The following is a 14,355-nucleotide window of genomic DNA, read 5'->3' as shown; positions in this document are numbered from 1 at the left end:
GCGGCTTATTATTGTTTATACAGACAACTGCGCAGAGGCCGGCTTGCAAGCGCTCCTGTGGGTCCTCACTGGCAGCCGAAACCGCCAGAAGGGCGGTAGGCTGCATGCAAAAAGGTTCTTTGCCTCCTGCTTTGCGTTGTGGCTAGCTGCATGTGCAGCTAGCTGCGCTGTTTGCAGCTGAGGAGGCGCAGCTAGCTAACCATTGCCGTGTTCTGGCCAAGAGGTCGAAGTTGGCTGGACGTCGAGCCTGAACAAGGCTAACTGCTTGGCTTCCTTTTCTGACTTTGTACCGCGAGAACTCTCCAGCGGTTGTAAGTTAATGTGTCACATGCAAATGAAGTGGAAAAGTTGTAAATGCCCATCACACATCTGTTCAAAGCGCATGAACTGGGCAGATGTCCTGCAGCACATGCCTACTTCTGCTGCACTTCTGCTGCACTTCGATTGATTTAGAGATTCAACAAATATTCCTACCACTAGTAGCTTTTATAAAACAAAAAACGCAGTTTTTCCAAGGTTTTCAAGTGTTGCTTCGAGATTCGTGTGCAAGCGGCACAAGAGTTCCTCCAAATGAATAGAGAGGGAAACCAGATCGTACATCTTCTGATTCAGCGTTGGTTTATTTATTTATATATTTGTCCAGCCCATGAAGTACTTCGAGTTTGCTGCGCAAAGTAAAAATAAAAGTAATTGACCAAATTGAATTTTCCCGACTTAGTTATTTTATCTGCATTACCCTAAGGTCTACTGGAGATCAGCGGGACCTGGCGGTGTTCGAGGTGTGGCGAGGCGGGGCAGGCTCAGATGGGCTCATGCAGATGTCTAAAAGACAAAATTAATATTTTAATTTTAATTTTAAAACACTAATTCTCGTAGAAAAACGAAAAGAAAATAAAGACAAAACATTTGCGCCCAAGCGCACCCTGCGTGTTCGACGTAACGGGACCAGTTCTGAATCGGCGGGAGCTGATCACTCGAGCAAATGAACCATCCGCCGCAAAAATGTCATTTGTAGATATTTTTGTTTCTTCAGGCGATTAAATTGAGATTTTAAAGACATGCATGTTTCAAGCTATCTCTAGAACCCCATTTATTGGGTGGAAGTAAACCAAATGAGAGTCGATGGGGCCCAGTGCTCGTTGAACTTGGGATACGGAGCCGCCAGAGACTCACTTGCCTGCACTAAATGTGCAAATACAGCAATAAGAGAAATATATATTTCTCAAAATTACCAATACAGCAATAAGGGAAATATATATTTCTTAAAATAACCCTCACAATGTCCCAATAGGTTTCATCGACCACCTGCCTACTCTTGTGCCCCACCGTTGCGCGTTTCCTACAGGAACAGAAACTACTCTAGCTAACCCTAAAGAACATTCGCGAAAGCCGCTTTTTGTACTGCATCTACATTCCCATCATCTCGGCAAAATTTCCTATTTATAGACCACAAAAGACGAGCAAATGCTGAGCGGGTTACAGCAAATTGCGCCATAGTGCCGGCGAGCGCGAAGCGGAAAGTGCACCAAGTGTGGGTCAGTGCTACTTCATGGCGCTTTCAGCTGCACCAGCAGCTCATTTAGACTCGTCGCAATTCAGAAAGTGAAAGTTCTTAGTGGCAAATAAAAGAGAAGAGGAAGAGAAGCAACTCTGCAAGTCAATTAATAAGCTACAGCGGAACAGGTGAATGCTGCAGTTAAAGGATCCTTAAAGGATCGAGCCAGCAAAAAGACGAATAGAATTGAAGGTGTAGTGCAGAAAGCAGCGGCACTGCAGCACTTTATTGCGGGCATTGATGCCATTTGGCAGAGTGTCTGTCGCTTACAGTTGGAGCATTAGCACTTTGCACAACATCCCAAGATAGAAAACATCTCATTATGCTAATTATCTGAGACACTTTGCACAAAACTTTAAGATCGAGAACATCTCAATATGAATATGCGAATTATTTGGGAGAAATAGATCCAATAAGAGCTGCAAAACTCCTAGAAGAAGCACAAGGCTTTGCAGCTTCCCAGGCTCCAGGCCATGGGCAAGCCAGTGGTAGACACTGGCGAAGAGTGCCGGGCTGGAGAAACAGCTTTAAAAAAGAAACATTTAAAGGCCAAGTGCTTTTATTTGCCTCTGGGGTGAAGGATTGCAGCAGAGTGCCACAGTTCAGGCGCATGCACTCTCCGTGGCTCGCTCTGTGCAAATGTAATGGAGGCTCAGTGTTTGTCAGCAGCAGCTGCAGCCTTTTGCTGTTTGTGCGAATGCTGCATGTGGGTTTTATTGTTCTTTGCGCCGGGCCTTTGGCTGTCTTTCGTCTTTTTAGGGTTTAGGGCTTAGGGTTTAGGGTTTGCCATCTGCGCGCAGGATGATGGGTACACCATTTTCTTCCCTTTTTCAAACCCTCAAGCCTTTCTTTTTCCTTCTTTTCATATCTGCATGTTGCCGCCTTGTACTGGAGCTCTACTATTCCGTGAATTCTTCAACAGCCCCAGCGCTGTCACCCCGCTGGAGGCTTTTGCCTCGCTGGCCACATGCACTGGAAGGCCGAAATCGGCGAAGTCCAGCCAACTGCTCACAATTTCAAAGTTTATTATTATTAGAGGCTCAAAAAGTTATTATTAGGCCCTATTTAGATTCTTGGTTGGCGGATAGTTTTATTATTTCGCACTAAGTTGCACAATCCCCAGAGCCAGTTCACTGCCAGGCGCTTCCGTTAAGTTCAAGTGCCGACATTTGCGCGACCAAGTGCCGATCTGCATCTCCAGATGCATTTTCTAATTCTTATTTTTTCTGATTTTTGTCATTTATGCTTCGAAATGAAGTTCCGACTGGCTTTTCTTGCGGATCAGATGACTAAAAAGTGCTCTCTGCAGTCTTTCCCGCTTCATTTCAAAAGTACAACGACTCCGAACGGGCTCACTGCCCAAGGCAGTCTAAAAACAAATCTAAAATTGGATAATGTTTTGCAGATTCTGCCCCACGGCTCTCACTCTGCAGTTCCAGCTATGGCTCTCTTGGTCGAGAGTTCAACGCTTTGGTGTATTTTCGTAAGTTTGTGATCTCTTTCGATCTGTATTCTTGAAGCTAAATACATTAGATCTGTATTCTTGAAGATAAATACATTAGATCTGTATTCTTGGAGAGAAATGCATTAGAATAGAAGCAAGCTGCAGGTCTTGTGGCGAAATAGAAGCAAACAACCGTTTGCCTTTATTTCTTTCAGTTCAAGACACTGGAGCCGCTTAAAACAGCAACAAAAATGGCATTATTTCTTCCATATCTCACCAATGCATAGAACAGGATAAACAGAAACATGGTCAGTTTATTCTTCCTGAGAACTGCTGCCATTCATGCTTGATAGTTCTTCACAGCTCTAATATGAGCATTTCCCAGCACGCCAAAAGACCACTGGTCTGACCAGTGGTCTGGCGGTGCTCGTATTGACTGAAACGCCTTTAATTAAGAACAAAACGCTGCAGGAATTTCAACACGCTTTTCTTATTTGCAATTCCTGGAAATAACAGTAAAAGTATATTATTATTATGCATTTCCGCGAGAAAAAAGCACAAAAAGGTGGACTTCGAAGGCACAGAAAGCTGCGAATTCTTTTCCAAATAACCCCAAGTTGAACTATTTGCTGCCTTCTCTCTCCGTGTCGGAGCAGAGAGCCACTGCTGCAGCATAAGCTGCGTCGCTTCTTTCTTGTTCAAGTTGTGTCTGCTGCTGCTGCTCTATTTGCTTCGCCAGCAGCAGATCATAAGCCTCGGCCTTCCCCCGGGGCCCCACGCAATACCCCTCGCTGCGCAGCAGCTGCAGCGTCTGTCTTTCGTTCTCCCGCTGCAGCTGCTGCAGCTGCTGCAGCTCAATCTGCAGACACAAACCGACAAGTTCTGCTGCTGCAGCTGCAGCAAACAAATGCAGCAGCAACTTGTCAACAAGCCCATGGCCCAGAGCTCTGGACACCCGCAAGGCTGTGCAAGAAACAATACTTTCCGGACAAAAAGGGCAGCTGCATGCATAATGCAACACAGTGCATGCATGCATGCATGCATGCATGCATGCATGCATGCATGCATGCATGCATGCATGCATGCATGAGTACTCAGCATCTTCAGTCGAAAGGGAGCATGCAAAGAAGGCCAAGTGCAGAAAAGAAAGACTGAAGTGCAACACGACATTCGCGCGAAGAGGCAAATAAAAGGAAGAAGAGTCAAAGGGAAGAGTGGACTAAATGGATTAAATGGACTAAATGGACTAAATAAGTGGACTAAATGGACTAAATAAGTGGACTAAATGGACTAAATAAGTGGACTAAATGGACTAAATAAGTGGACTAAATGGACTAAATGGACTAAACTGAAAAGCCCCGAGGGCTCACGAGGATCTTCTCCTGCTCCTTCTTGGCCAGAAGGCCATCCAGCTTCTCTTGCCAGAGGCTCCTGGCCCTGCGGAAGTCCGTGTGCTCCACAGCCAACTCCCCTTTGCCTTTTTCTGGGCTCTCAAGGGGCTGGCCAGCGCCCCCAGCGCTTCCCCCAGCAGCCCCCGCCCCCGGCGTGCCCAGGCCCTTCATTTTGGGCTCTTTAGCTTGGAAAATAGTGCAAAGGTGGGGCGGGAAAAAGAACTTTTCGTGACTCAGGGTGGTCCACAGCCTCGAGATGTGCGGGAGGTCCAGTTCGAGGGGTCTGCAGGGGCTTTTTTGCAAAAAAAGAGTTTAATTGGGACTTATTTTGCAATAAAAACTCCAAAAAATGACCAAAATTCAACTTGGAGGCACTCAGCCTGCGAACGCACAAGCGCAGCCACCGGACTGGACCACTGGTCCTCGTTGCCAGCCCCGTAACGAACGCCGTGCAGAAAAAGTAGCGTTTTCGAGACTTAATAACTAATTAGCATTTATTAAATGTAAATTAAGGAATAAATGTAACTTATTTGCAGCCTTTTAAAGCCCAAACTGCGAAAACCAGACTCAATGGGCTTCCGCTGTGAAAAGAAGCTCGCACTGTCTTGTCCAGCCTTCTTTAATTTCGTTCACTGTTTGCCACAGAAGTCTGTCTAACTTGAACAATTTGTCATTTTGAGTCAAGTTAATCAAATTAAAAGGCGTTTTAGGAAAAAAATTGCTCTGAAGTGGGTTGAGCTGGGCTCCGAAACATTGCAAAGCAAAGCTCCCAGAGGCTCGAGCAATGACGCTTCTTTAAGCCGATGTTTCATATGTCTGTTATTTCTTTCTAAATAATACGAAGGAAACGACTTTACTTGGAAGCTACTTCCATTCTACAATTTAGAAAATGGGAAAATAACAATCCGCTGATGAGTTTAGATGCAGCTGTTTGTTTCGGTTTCCTCGAGTGTTAGTTTGCACAACTTCTGGTGTGTGACAAGCCAAATTAAGACATTTCATCATTCTCTGGCAATTTCAAGAACTTGCCAACTTTATTAACTTCTTTTATTGACCAAATTAGACTAAATAAATTCGATAAATTAGATGAAGTGAGGACTGCAGCAGCAGCAGCAGTTCAGTGCGACTGGCGCTGAGGTGTATGCGCACCTCTGTCGCGGCGCAGGCATTTCACGAAGCTGCGGAAACCTGAATTGGAAAAGACTTAGCGGCTTTGAAATGCTTAATAAACCACAAAAAGCTTTATTTAGAAGCATTAGAAAGCCAAAATGAGCGAAGTTGGCAGCACTTCAGTTTACTTTTCCCCCGACACGCCGGCGCCAGAGCCCTCCCTGGAGGACTTCGCCTTTCAGATCTTCCCGAAAGAGAACTCTGGAGATTTCTTTTTGCGTTTTTTCGAATTTAATTCGCCAAAAGCCTTTGAAGAAGTTCACGTGGACGCAGAAAGCCACACATTTGCAGCTCTCTGCAGCAGTTTGCAGCCCCCCGGGCTGCTGCTGAGCCTCCACAAGTCGGTCTTTGCTGCAGCATTTATGAACGGCTTTATTGTCTTTCTTTGGCGCCGCAACTGCAGGAGTCTGAGGAGTGTCTTTTTGCACATCTTTGGCTCCTCTTCGCTCCCAGTTTTCGTCGGCGGTGAGGATTTTTTTTCTTTTTTTCTTTTTTTTTCTTTTTTTCGATTTCTTTTTGTTTCTCCTTTTCCACTTTTCCTCTGCAGGATGTTCTGCAACAAACCTGCTCGAAACGCTCCTTTCTTTTGGCTTGGCAGCGCCTGAGACCCTCGCGAAGAAAAACTTGAATTGCATTTTTCCTTTTCTCATTTGCATGCAGGAAGCAGCAGCTGCTGCATGCAGCTTCTGGCCCCAAGAGGCAGCTTCTTTTGCAGAAAAAGCAGGTAAATGAACTTCAATTGAATTCAAAATAGTTTTGTTTTTTAATTTGCATGCAGAAGACGTGCATGCAACTCTTTCGCATGCAGCAGAGTGGAACTTGAAGTGGCTTGCTGCGCTGGAAGCAGCTGCTGCAGTGCGTTGCTGCTTCGAGTTTCCCCAACTTGCATTTTTTTATTTCAATTAAAGTCTTCAGAGTTCAACAAAAGACTTTATGAAGACCTCACTGGCGCCCAGCTTCCCCTTGCGCTGATCAACAGCAGCAGAATTCCCCTTTGCTGCAGCACAGGCAGCTCTGCTGCTGCACAGCCTGCTGCTGCTCCCCACAGTCTCAGTTCGGACAGCAGCAGACAGCCACTAGCAGCAGCAGCAGCAGCAGCAGCAGCAGCGCCCCACAACAAACGGGCGAGAACAGCAGCAGCAGCAGCAGAGGGTCTTGCTGTTCTGGCCTCTCCGGCAAAGAGAAATGGCTCTGTTCAGAAATATCAAATTGGCAGCAGCAGCAGCAGTAGCAGCAGCAGCAGCAGCAGTAGCAGCAGCAGCAGCAGCAGCAGCAAATTGAAGTACGAGAACTTCTTCAAGAAGGCAAAGGGCGTGCTGCGCTACAGCCTGTCCAGCTGTGAGTCCCAGCGCTTTGAAGTGGACTTCAAATTAATTTAATTGTTTTAAAAATGCAAACTTTTGGAAAAATGTTTTTAAAATTTGCATTTAAAAATGCCACTCAGGCAGCAGAAGAATTTGCTGCAGCGCTTCGCCTCTTCTGCCGCAAGTGTGGGCGCAGCTGAAAGGCCTGAGAGCTGCAGCAGGTACTTCAAGAAGCTGAAGTGCATGCAACTTTGTTTATTTTAATTCAATTAAAATATTTATTTATTTATTTATTTATTTATTTATTTAAATTAAACTTTGTTTTGTTTTGAGGAATTCAACTTCGCTTCTCCGCCTTCAGGCAAGCGCCTGCTGGTCGCAGCAGTTCAAGTTCCCGAAATCTGCATTGCAGCAGAACTCAGTGAAGACACGTGAGTTTCATGAAACCAGAAGAAACAATTAATATTTTTGTTTCTTTTTTGAAAATAAATATTTAATTCAACTTTTGGGAGTTATAAAACTGAAAGTTGTTGAGATTCGTGTCTGCTTTCCAGCCAGTTGCTGCTGTGTTTGCAAGAAATGCAAATGAAGAAAACGGCGCTGTGGAGCAAAGTGCGGCGTTCAACATCTCTTTGCATTTATTTCGAATTAATTTGAATTTAATTTTAATTTAACTTCAAATTAAATTCAAATTAAAGGCACTTTCAGGTTTTGCAAAAAGACCCCGAGGCCGAGTTGGCTGCGGACCTGCAGCAGCAGGCCCGCCTGCTGCTGCAGGCCTTTGTCCTTTCCCACTCTGCAAAGTCTATGTGGCAATTTGCTGCAAATGAAATTCAACTTTCTTTTCAAGACTTTGCAAATCAAAGAAGTGCTCTTTCCAAACTCTTTCCCCAAGTGGCAGTCTGGCAGGTCAGCGCAGCCAAACGAAAATTCGAAAATTCAAAATTCAAAAATTCAAAAATTCGAAATTCAAAAATTTAAAGATTCAAAAATTCAAAAATTCAAAAATTCAAAAGTTCAAAAGTTCGAAAATTCAAAAGTTCAAATTTTAAAGCCCAAAAGCTCAAAAATTCAAAAATTCGAAAATTCGAAAATTCAAAAATTCAAAAAGTTCAAAAGTTCAAAAACCAGAAGTTGAAGAGATGAAAAAACAACCAGAAATTCACAAACTGGAAATAAAGAAATAAATAAAATGCAAACATTTAAAAACACTTTTTTTTAAAAAAATAAAATGAAAAAAATTCGGAAAAATACTCAAGTGCTGCACTGCAGGAAGAAGTTCTCTTGAACTCCTTGGTGGAGCGCAAAGCGAAAGCAAGACAGGTAACTTGTGAATTTGAATACAATTTAAAAGTTAAATTTAATTTTAATTTAAATTAATATATTTAAAAAGAATTCAACTTTATTTTCGGCTTCTTCCATTCAGAATAAACAACAAGAGGCTGCAGACAGTGACTGCTTTGAAGGGGCCGTTTACGCAGCCATGTGAGACTAAGAATTGAATTTTTTCAACTCTTTGGAATTAAAAATGATTTAAAATTAAATAATTTAAAAATAAATAATTAAAATTGTTTAAATTGGGTTTTAATTTGCGAAATAAGTCAACTAGATGGCGCCTGGCTGGTGGCAAGAAAGTGAATAATTGGGAAAGCTCAGCTTCTGAAGCTGCATGCACTTCAACTTGATTTTAATTCTTTAATGCATTTAACTTTCATAAATTCTTTTTATAAATTTTATTCTTCAGAAGCAAAACCAAAAGTGACCTCACTCTCCGGATTCTGTCGGAGACACGGAAGCTGCTGCAGCAGCAGCAGCAGCAGCAGCAGCAGCAGATATCGCTGGTTGCTTTGTGAGGATCTGCTTCTGTTTTTACGTCTTTTCTCTTTTAAATACTTTTAATTCTCTTTTAAATACTTTTAAAAGTCCATTTTTGCAATTAAGTTTTCAAAATTAATTAATTTTTTTGTTTTGATTGCTTTTTGCTGCAGCTGGGAAAACGTTTTTGTTGCAGAAGAAAGCTCTGAGCTGCAGCAGGAGAAAGCGCAGCAGCTGGCGGGGTGTATCAGTCGCGCGTGGTGAAGAAAAAAGAATTAAATGAATCAAATTAAATGAATTAAATTAAATTATTTGAATTAATTAAATTAAATTATTTGAATTAATTAAATTAAATTATTTAAATTAAATTAAATCATTTAAATTAATCAAAATGTCCTTTTTATTTTCGGTTTTAGGCACCAAACATTCCCCAACAGCAGCGGCGTCTTCACTCTGCATCAGTTCATCACTGATGATCTTTCGCGCCTTTCTTTGAGCCATTTGACTTGAAAATAAATTCTTTTTTAATTTATTTTTAAATTAAAAGACTCAAAGTTTTATTTCCGAGTAAAGTGGCTCAAAGAGAAAAGCAAAAAGTGACAGACTTGCGGCCCCGAGCTGTCTCTACACCTCCCAGTCTTTTCCCCCGCTGCTTCCCTGGTTGCTTTTCATTCTGTCTCCAAATAATAAATGAAGAGGCAAACAAAAGCAGCTTTTTTGGTTTGGCATTTTGATTTATTTTTCCAATTAGAGACAGCCAGAAGGGCTGAAACTGCCAAAGAGACCAGCACAGTAATAGCGCTGCACAACGTGGTCCACTGGTCACGTGCAGGAGAAAACGAAACAGACTGCAATTGCAGTCATTTCAGCTGCAACAAAAGACGAAAACAACTTATAAAAGTAAACAATTAAGTAATTTTGAAAATTAAATAAAGTTAAGTGTGTTTAATTAGACAAATTAAGTCTTAATTGCTTCATTCATGTTGGGATTTCGCAGACATTCCGTTGAGAACCAGACGGACCACTGGTCCACTGGCCAGCCGTCGCCTGCGCGGGAAGAAATGCGAAAAATTTTTTCCACAATTCAACAAAAAGTTCAGAAAAGATATTTGAAATAAAATGAAATTCAAAAAATGCAAAAAGTGAACATAAATGTCTCTGTGGCGTTTTGTCGGTTGCGGATTTCGTCTGCGGCTTTGCAGAAACTCCCCAGGGGCTCCTGGTGTACGAACACTTCCCGGGACAAAAAACACGCATTCGTATTCCTAAAAAGTCACTAATTTTATTTTATTTTAATTAAAAATCAAAAATAAGAACATTTTCGGCTTTTTTGTGCAGCAATTCAAATGGCCTTAGTCTGGGGCCCCCGTGGAGCTTTGGGGCCCCCGGAAGGCCCCGTCTGTCCTCTGGGCAGCCGCTGCTGCTCGATTTCTTGCAAATAATTCAAATATTATTCTTTTTTGAATAAATTTAAATATTAAAGTAATAATTTGATGTTTTTATGCGTTTTAAATTAATGTTCAGAAGCTTGCACTCCCTGTTTCGCACCCCCGTCGAATGCGCCGTTATGTCTTGTGTTCAATTTTAGTTTTCGCCCACACAACTCTCTCGATCTTTTCCTTTTTGCTTTCACACAAAACAAATAAACCTTTCCTCACTCCACGCTGCTATGGGGGCCCCGGGCTGCCCCTGGGGCCCCCCTGGGGGCCCCGCGGGGGGCCCCGCGGGGGGCCCCGCAGGGGGCCTCGCTGGGGGCCCCTCGGGGGGCCCCCAGGGGGGCCCCCCGCAGCTGCTGCTGCCGCTGGTGGGGCCCCCCCTGACTGCCCAGATATGTACGACGTGGCCGACGACTTAGACCGGCAAAGAGAGGCCAATTATAATGCAATGCTGGCCTTAATAGAAAAAGAAGAAGATGCGCGGCAGGCGCGGAAGGCCCAGGGTCCTGCTGCTGCTGCTGCTGCTGCTGCTGCTGCAGCCTTCCGCAGCAGCAGCGCAGCAGCAGCAGCACTCGGGATTTCCCCAGCCCGCTGGGGGCCCCCGGACCCTCAGCTGGACTGCGAGGGGCCCCTGGGGCCCCCCAGTGCTGCAGTTGACTCCGCAGCTCAAATTCTTTCTCTTTTTGAAAACAAAAACAAACCACAAGTTCCCACTTCCATTTCCAAACTGTGGGGCCCCACAGAGGCCCACGAACTGGACCATTTCGAGGCATTTGAGGGGCCCCTGGGGGCCCCCGAGGCCCCCCAGCACTTCACCACCAAACGAGAAGAAACACCTTGGGGCCCCCAGAGGGGCCCCCCTGGGGGCCCCCTCGTGGGCCCCCCTGGGGGCTCCCCCGGGGGCCCCCCTGGGAGCCTCCCTGGGGGCCCCCCTGGGAGCCTTCCTTGGGGCCCTTTTGGGGGCCCCCCTGGGGGCTCCCTTGGGGGCCCCCCAGGGGGCCCCCCTGGGGGCTCCCAAGGGGGCTCCCTTGGGGGCCCCCCAGGGGGCCCCCCTGGGGGCCCCCTTGGGGGCCCCCCAGGGGGCCCCCCAGGGGGCCCCCCAGGGGGCCCCCTTTGGGGCCCCTCTGGGGGCCCCTCGCTCTCAAGCGCCATTAGGGCACTGGAGGGCCTCGCGGGCTGCAGGCAGCTGCGCGGGGAGCAGCTGAGAGAAGACCCTCGCTTTGCAAGTTTGCTGTCCGTCTTGGAAGCAAACTTGAGGAGAGAAGTGTTTCTTTTGGCCTGCAGCAGCAGCAGCAGCAGCAGCAGCAGCAGCAGCAGCAGCAGCAGCGAGGACGCCCGCAGCAGCAACAAGGGCGACATCCGCGGCAGCAGCTGTGATGGTCCCAGCAGAGCCACTCAAGGTCACAGCAGCAGCTCTGAAAGAAACGCCAGCAGCAGCAGCAGCAGCCCCAGCAGCAGCAGCAGCAACAGTAAACCCAGCAGCAGCAGCAGCAGCAGCAGCAGCAGCAGCGTAAGTGTGGAGGAGCTGCGCAGCATAGCTCTTGCTGTGGCTCGCCTGCAGCTAAATGTGGGCACTGACAATTTGCTGCGGTCTTTGGTGCTGCTGGGAATGGCCAGAGCAGCAGAGTTTGGCCTTTTTGCTGCAGCAGACTTTTTGCTGTCGCTGGCAGCAGCAGCAACAGCCAGCTACAAACCCATACAGAAAGCTATTCTCAAGGCCTTCAGGAAGCCCTGGGCCGCCGCTTTCCGTGCTGCTGTTGCTGCTGCTGCTGCGGGGAGCAGCAGCAGCAGCAGCAGCAGCAGCAGCAGCAGCAGCAGCAGCAGCAGCAGCAGCAGCAGCGGCCAGCGCGCCCCAGCGGGCGCTGACTTGTGCCGCGTGCTGCTGCTGCTGCTGCCGCTATTTGCTGCTCATGATGCACTGGGAGAAGAAATGCCAGTTTGTTTAGAAGTGCTTGTCAGCAGCGGCTTGTGGGCAGCAGTAGCAAAGGAAGCAGCAGCAGCAGCAGCAGCAGCAAAGGAAGCAGCAGCAGCAGCAGCAGCAGCAGCACTCGGGCCCGGAGAGCTGGTGGCAGCAGCAGCAACAGCTGCTGCTGCCCCGCAGCTGCAGCACAACAAGGAGTTCTGGGCGGACATCCGAGCAGCAGCAAAACGCCACGCGGAAACCCTAAACCCTAGAGAGGCCATAACACTGTGTTCGATTCTCGCCCAGGTCATTACTCCAAACCCTAAACCCTAAACCCTAAACCCTAAACCCTAAACCCTAAACCCTAACCCCGAAACCCTAATCTAAATCACTGGGTCTTCACAGAGCGCAGGAAGCTGCATGCAAAGGAAAGAGGCAGCCGTAGCTGCGGAGTGCTCGAGGGTTTAGGGTTTAGGGTTTAGGGTTTAGGGTTTAGGGTTTGCAGGTGGGCGAGGACTACGCGGAAGTGCTGCTGCGCTCGTGGCAGCTGCTGCAGACGCAGCTGCCGCTGCTGCCTTCTTCAAGTGTCTTTACAGCAGCAAGTCTTGCTGCTGCTGCTGCTGCTAAGCAGCCGAAGCTGCTGCAGCTCCTCTCGCTGCTGAGGCAGCAGCTGCAGCTCCGAGCAGCTAATTCCGAAACCCTCACCGCAAACCCTAAACCCTAAACCCTAAACCCTCGATGGAGTGCAGCAGAGGCCTGGGGCTAGGGTTTGAAGCAGCCGTGGGCTGTCTATACACCTCAGCTGAAGAGATGAACTTGAAGGAAAAGGAAAAGCTTTAAAAAAGAAAAAAGAAGAAGCAGGCAAAGACAGACACATTGCGACAGCAGCAGCAGCAGCAGCAGCTGCTGCTGCTGCTGCAGCAGCAGCAACAGCCGCTGCCGCAGCACAACTTCCTAGGGGCCCACTGCTGCCTGCCCGTGCGTTGCTGCTGCTTCTCCGCAGCTCCACCCCAGCAGCAGCTGCAGGGCCAAGCCTGCCGCAGCAGCGCAGCAGCGCAGCAGCAGCAGCAGCAGCAGCAGCAGCAGCAGCAGCAGCAGCAGCAGAGCCTCAGGTCTGTGGGGCCTTCCACTTGGCAGTCCCTCCGCACTGAGGGCATGCAACGCGGGCGCTGTTGAGAGCTGCTGCTGTTTTGTTGGCAGGGCTTTGAGGTGTATATACACCCCGCTGCCTGCGAGTGCCCATGAGGGGGTGGCCAGCGAAGGCTCGGTGCAGCACAGCAGTTTGCTGCTGCAGCAGCGCAGCAGGAGCAGCAAGAGGCAGCAGCGCGAAGTGCCGCGCGAGAGCAGCAGGAAGAGCCGCTTCCGGGGGGTCTTGCTGCGGCTCCTGCTGCTGCTGCTGCTGCTGCTGCTCCAGAGCTGCTGCAGCACGGCTGCGGCGGGGGAACAAGTTCGCAGTGTGCTGCTGCGGCGGCAAGGGCGGCTTCTCCTGCTGCGGCAGAGGCTTGAGGGCAGCAGCAGCTCGCCTTGCTGCTGCTGCAGCAGTTGCTGCTGCGTCGGGGGCCCCGCGCCCGCGCTGCTCGGGCTGCTGCTGCTGCTGCTGCTCCAAGGAGGCCAGCAGCAGCTCCGGCTGCTGCTGCAGCAGCAAAGAAAACGCCTGCGGTGTCTGCATGCGGTAGCGACAGGCCCCACAGTACAAGTCGAGGAGCTTTTGGGTGCGCCCGGTGTACATACGCCAGGGAGCCATGGTGAATGGCCCGGAGCTACAGCGCAGCCATTGCAGCCCCGCGCTGCTGGGGGCCCTTGCGCGGGCCCTTTGAGGGCAATTCGCTTTCTTGTTAATTCAATTTAATTAAATATTTATAATTAAACTCTTTGTTCCGCCAAAGGGCGAATGTGCGCGGAAAACGGCCGCTGTTCAGGTTGCGCATGCGGGGGCCCCCGAGAAGACGCGTGGGCCCCGCCGCCTGCCCGGGAGCGGAAACACTTGGAAATTCCCTCAAAATGGATTAATTATTTATTTATTATTCATTAATTGTGTGCAATTAGAAGGAAATGGACATGCAAATGCAGATACAGATGCACATAGCGCTAGCGGCAGTGGAATGGCGGTGCCTCGCTGCTGCTGGAGCAGGAAGCAGCAACAATGCCTCGCGAGTAGTGACACTCCAGCGTGAATTTGAATTTTAAAATGTCAAATGACACTTCTGCATGAATTTAAATTTTTAAAAAGTAAATTAATTTTTAAAAGTTACTTCCTCCACTCACTTCTGCTGTCTGGACACCACCACCCCTCATGCGCAGAGGGTGAACAGCTCGTGGGGTACAAAGTATTCTGAA

At 47.9% G+C, this 14,355-nt stretch overlaps 4 protein-coding genes across 4 annotated transcripts; 2 read left to right on the top strand and 2 right to left on the bottom strand.

The window, feature by feature from the left end:
* Positions 1-3,621: 3,621 nt before the first annotated feature.
* Positions 3,622-4,561, bottom strand: ENH_00076990 (hypothetical protein, conserved; the record flags this gene model as incomplete). The annotated part of the gene is made up of 2 exons (XM_013582628.1): positions 3,622-3,858; positions 4,370-4,561. The coding sequence occupies 2 exons, from the start codon at positions 4,559-4,561 to the stop codon at positions 3,622-3,624; spliced, it is 429 nt and encodes a 142-aa protein (XP_013438082.1).
* Positions 4,562-5,658: 1,097 nt separating this feature from the next.
* ENH_00076980 (hypothetical protein, conserved) lies at positions 5,659-9,189 on the top strand (the record flags this gene model as incomplete). Its single annotated transcript, XM_013582627.1, has 11 exons — positions 5,659-6,025; positions 6,108-6,284; positions 6,476-6,898; positions 7,226-7,295; positions 7,419-7,476; positions 7,573-7,773; positions 8,137-8,187; positions 8,291-8,349; positions 8,609-8,713; positions 8,853-8,939; positions 9,096-9,189. The coding sequence occupies 11 exons, from the start codon at positions 5,659-5,661 to the stop codon at positions 9,187-9,189; spliced, it is 1,692 nt and encodes a 563-aa protein (XP_013438081.1).
* A 1,320-nt stretch (positions 9,190-10,509) lies between these two features.
* ENH_00076970 (hypothetical protein, conserved) lies at positions 10,510-12,742 on the top strand (the record flags this gene model as incomplete). The annotated part of the gene is made up of 3 exons (XM_013582626.1): positions 10,510-11,144; positions 11,418-12,324; positions 12,524-12,742. 3 exons carry the CDS (start codon positions 10,510-10,512, stop codon positions 12,740-12,742), a joined length of 1,761 nt encoding a protein of 586 aa, XP_013438080.1.
* A 384-nt stretch (positions 12,743-13,126) lies between these two features.
* Positions 13,127-13,762, bottom strand: ENH_00076960 (hypothetical protein, conserved; the record flags this gene model as incomplete). The annotated part of the gene is made up of 1 exon (XM_013582625.1): positions 13,127-13,762. The coding sequence occupies one exon, from the start codon at positions 13,760-13,762 to the stop codon at positions 13,127-13,129; it is 636 nt and encodes a 211-aa protein (XP_013438079.1).
* Positions 13,763-14,355: the final 593 nt, after the last annotated feature.

This window comes from Eimeria necatrix, genomic scaffold (assembly GCF_000499385.1).
Source record: "Eimeria necatrix Houghton genomic scaffold, Enh_scaff7, whole genome shotgun sequence".
Lineage (NCBI taxonomy): Eukaryota > Apicomplexa > Conoidasida > Eucoccidiorida > Eimeriidae > Eimeria > Eimeria necatrix.
This window is presented reverse-complemented; position numbering and strand designations above follow the sequence as displayed.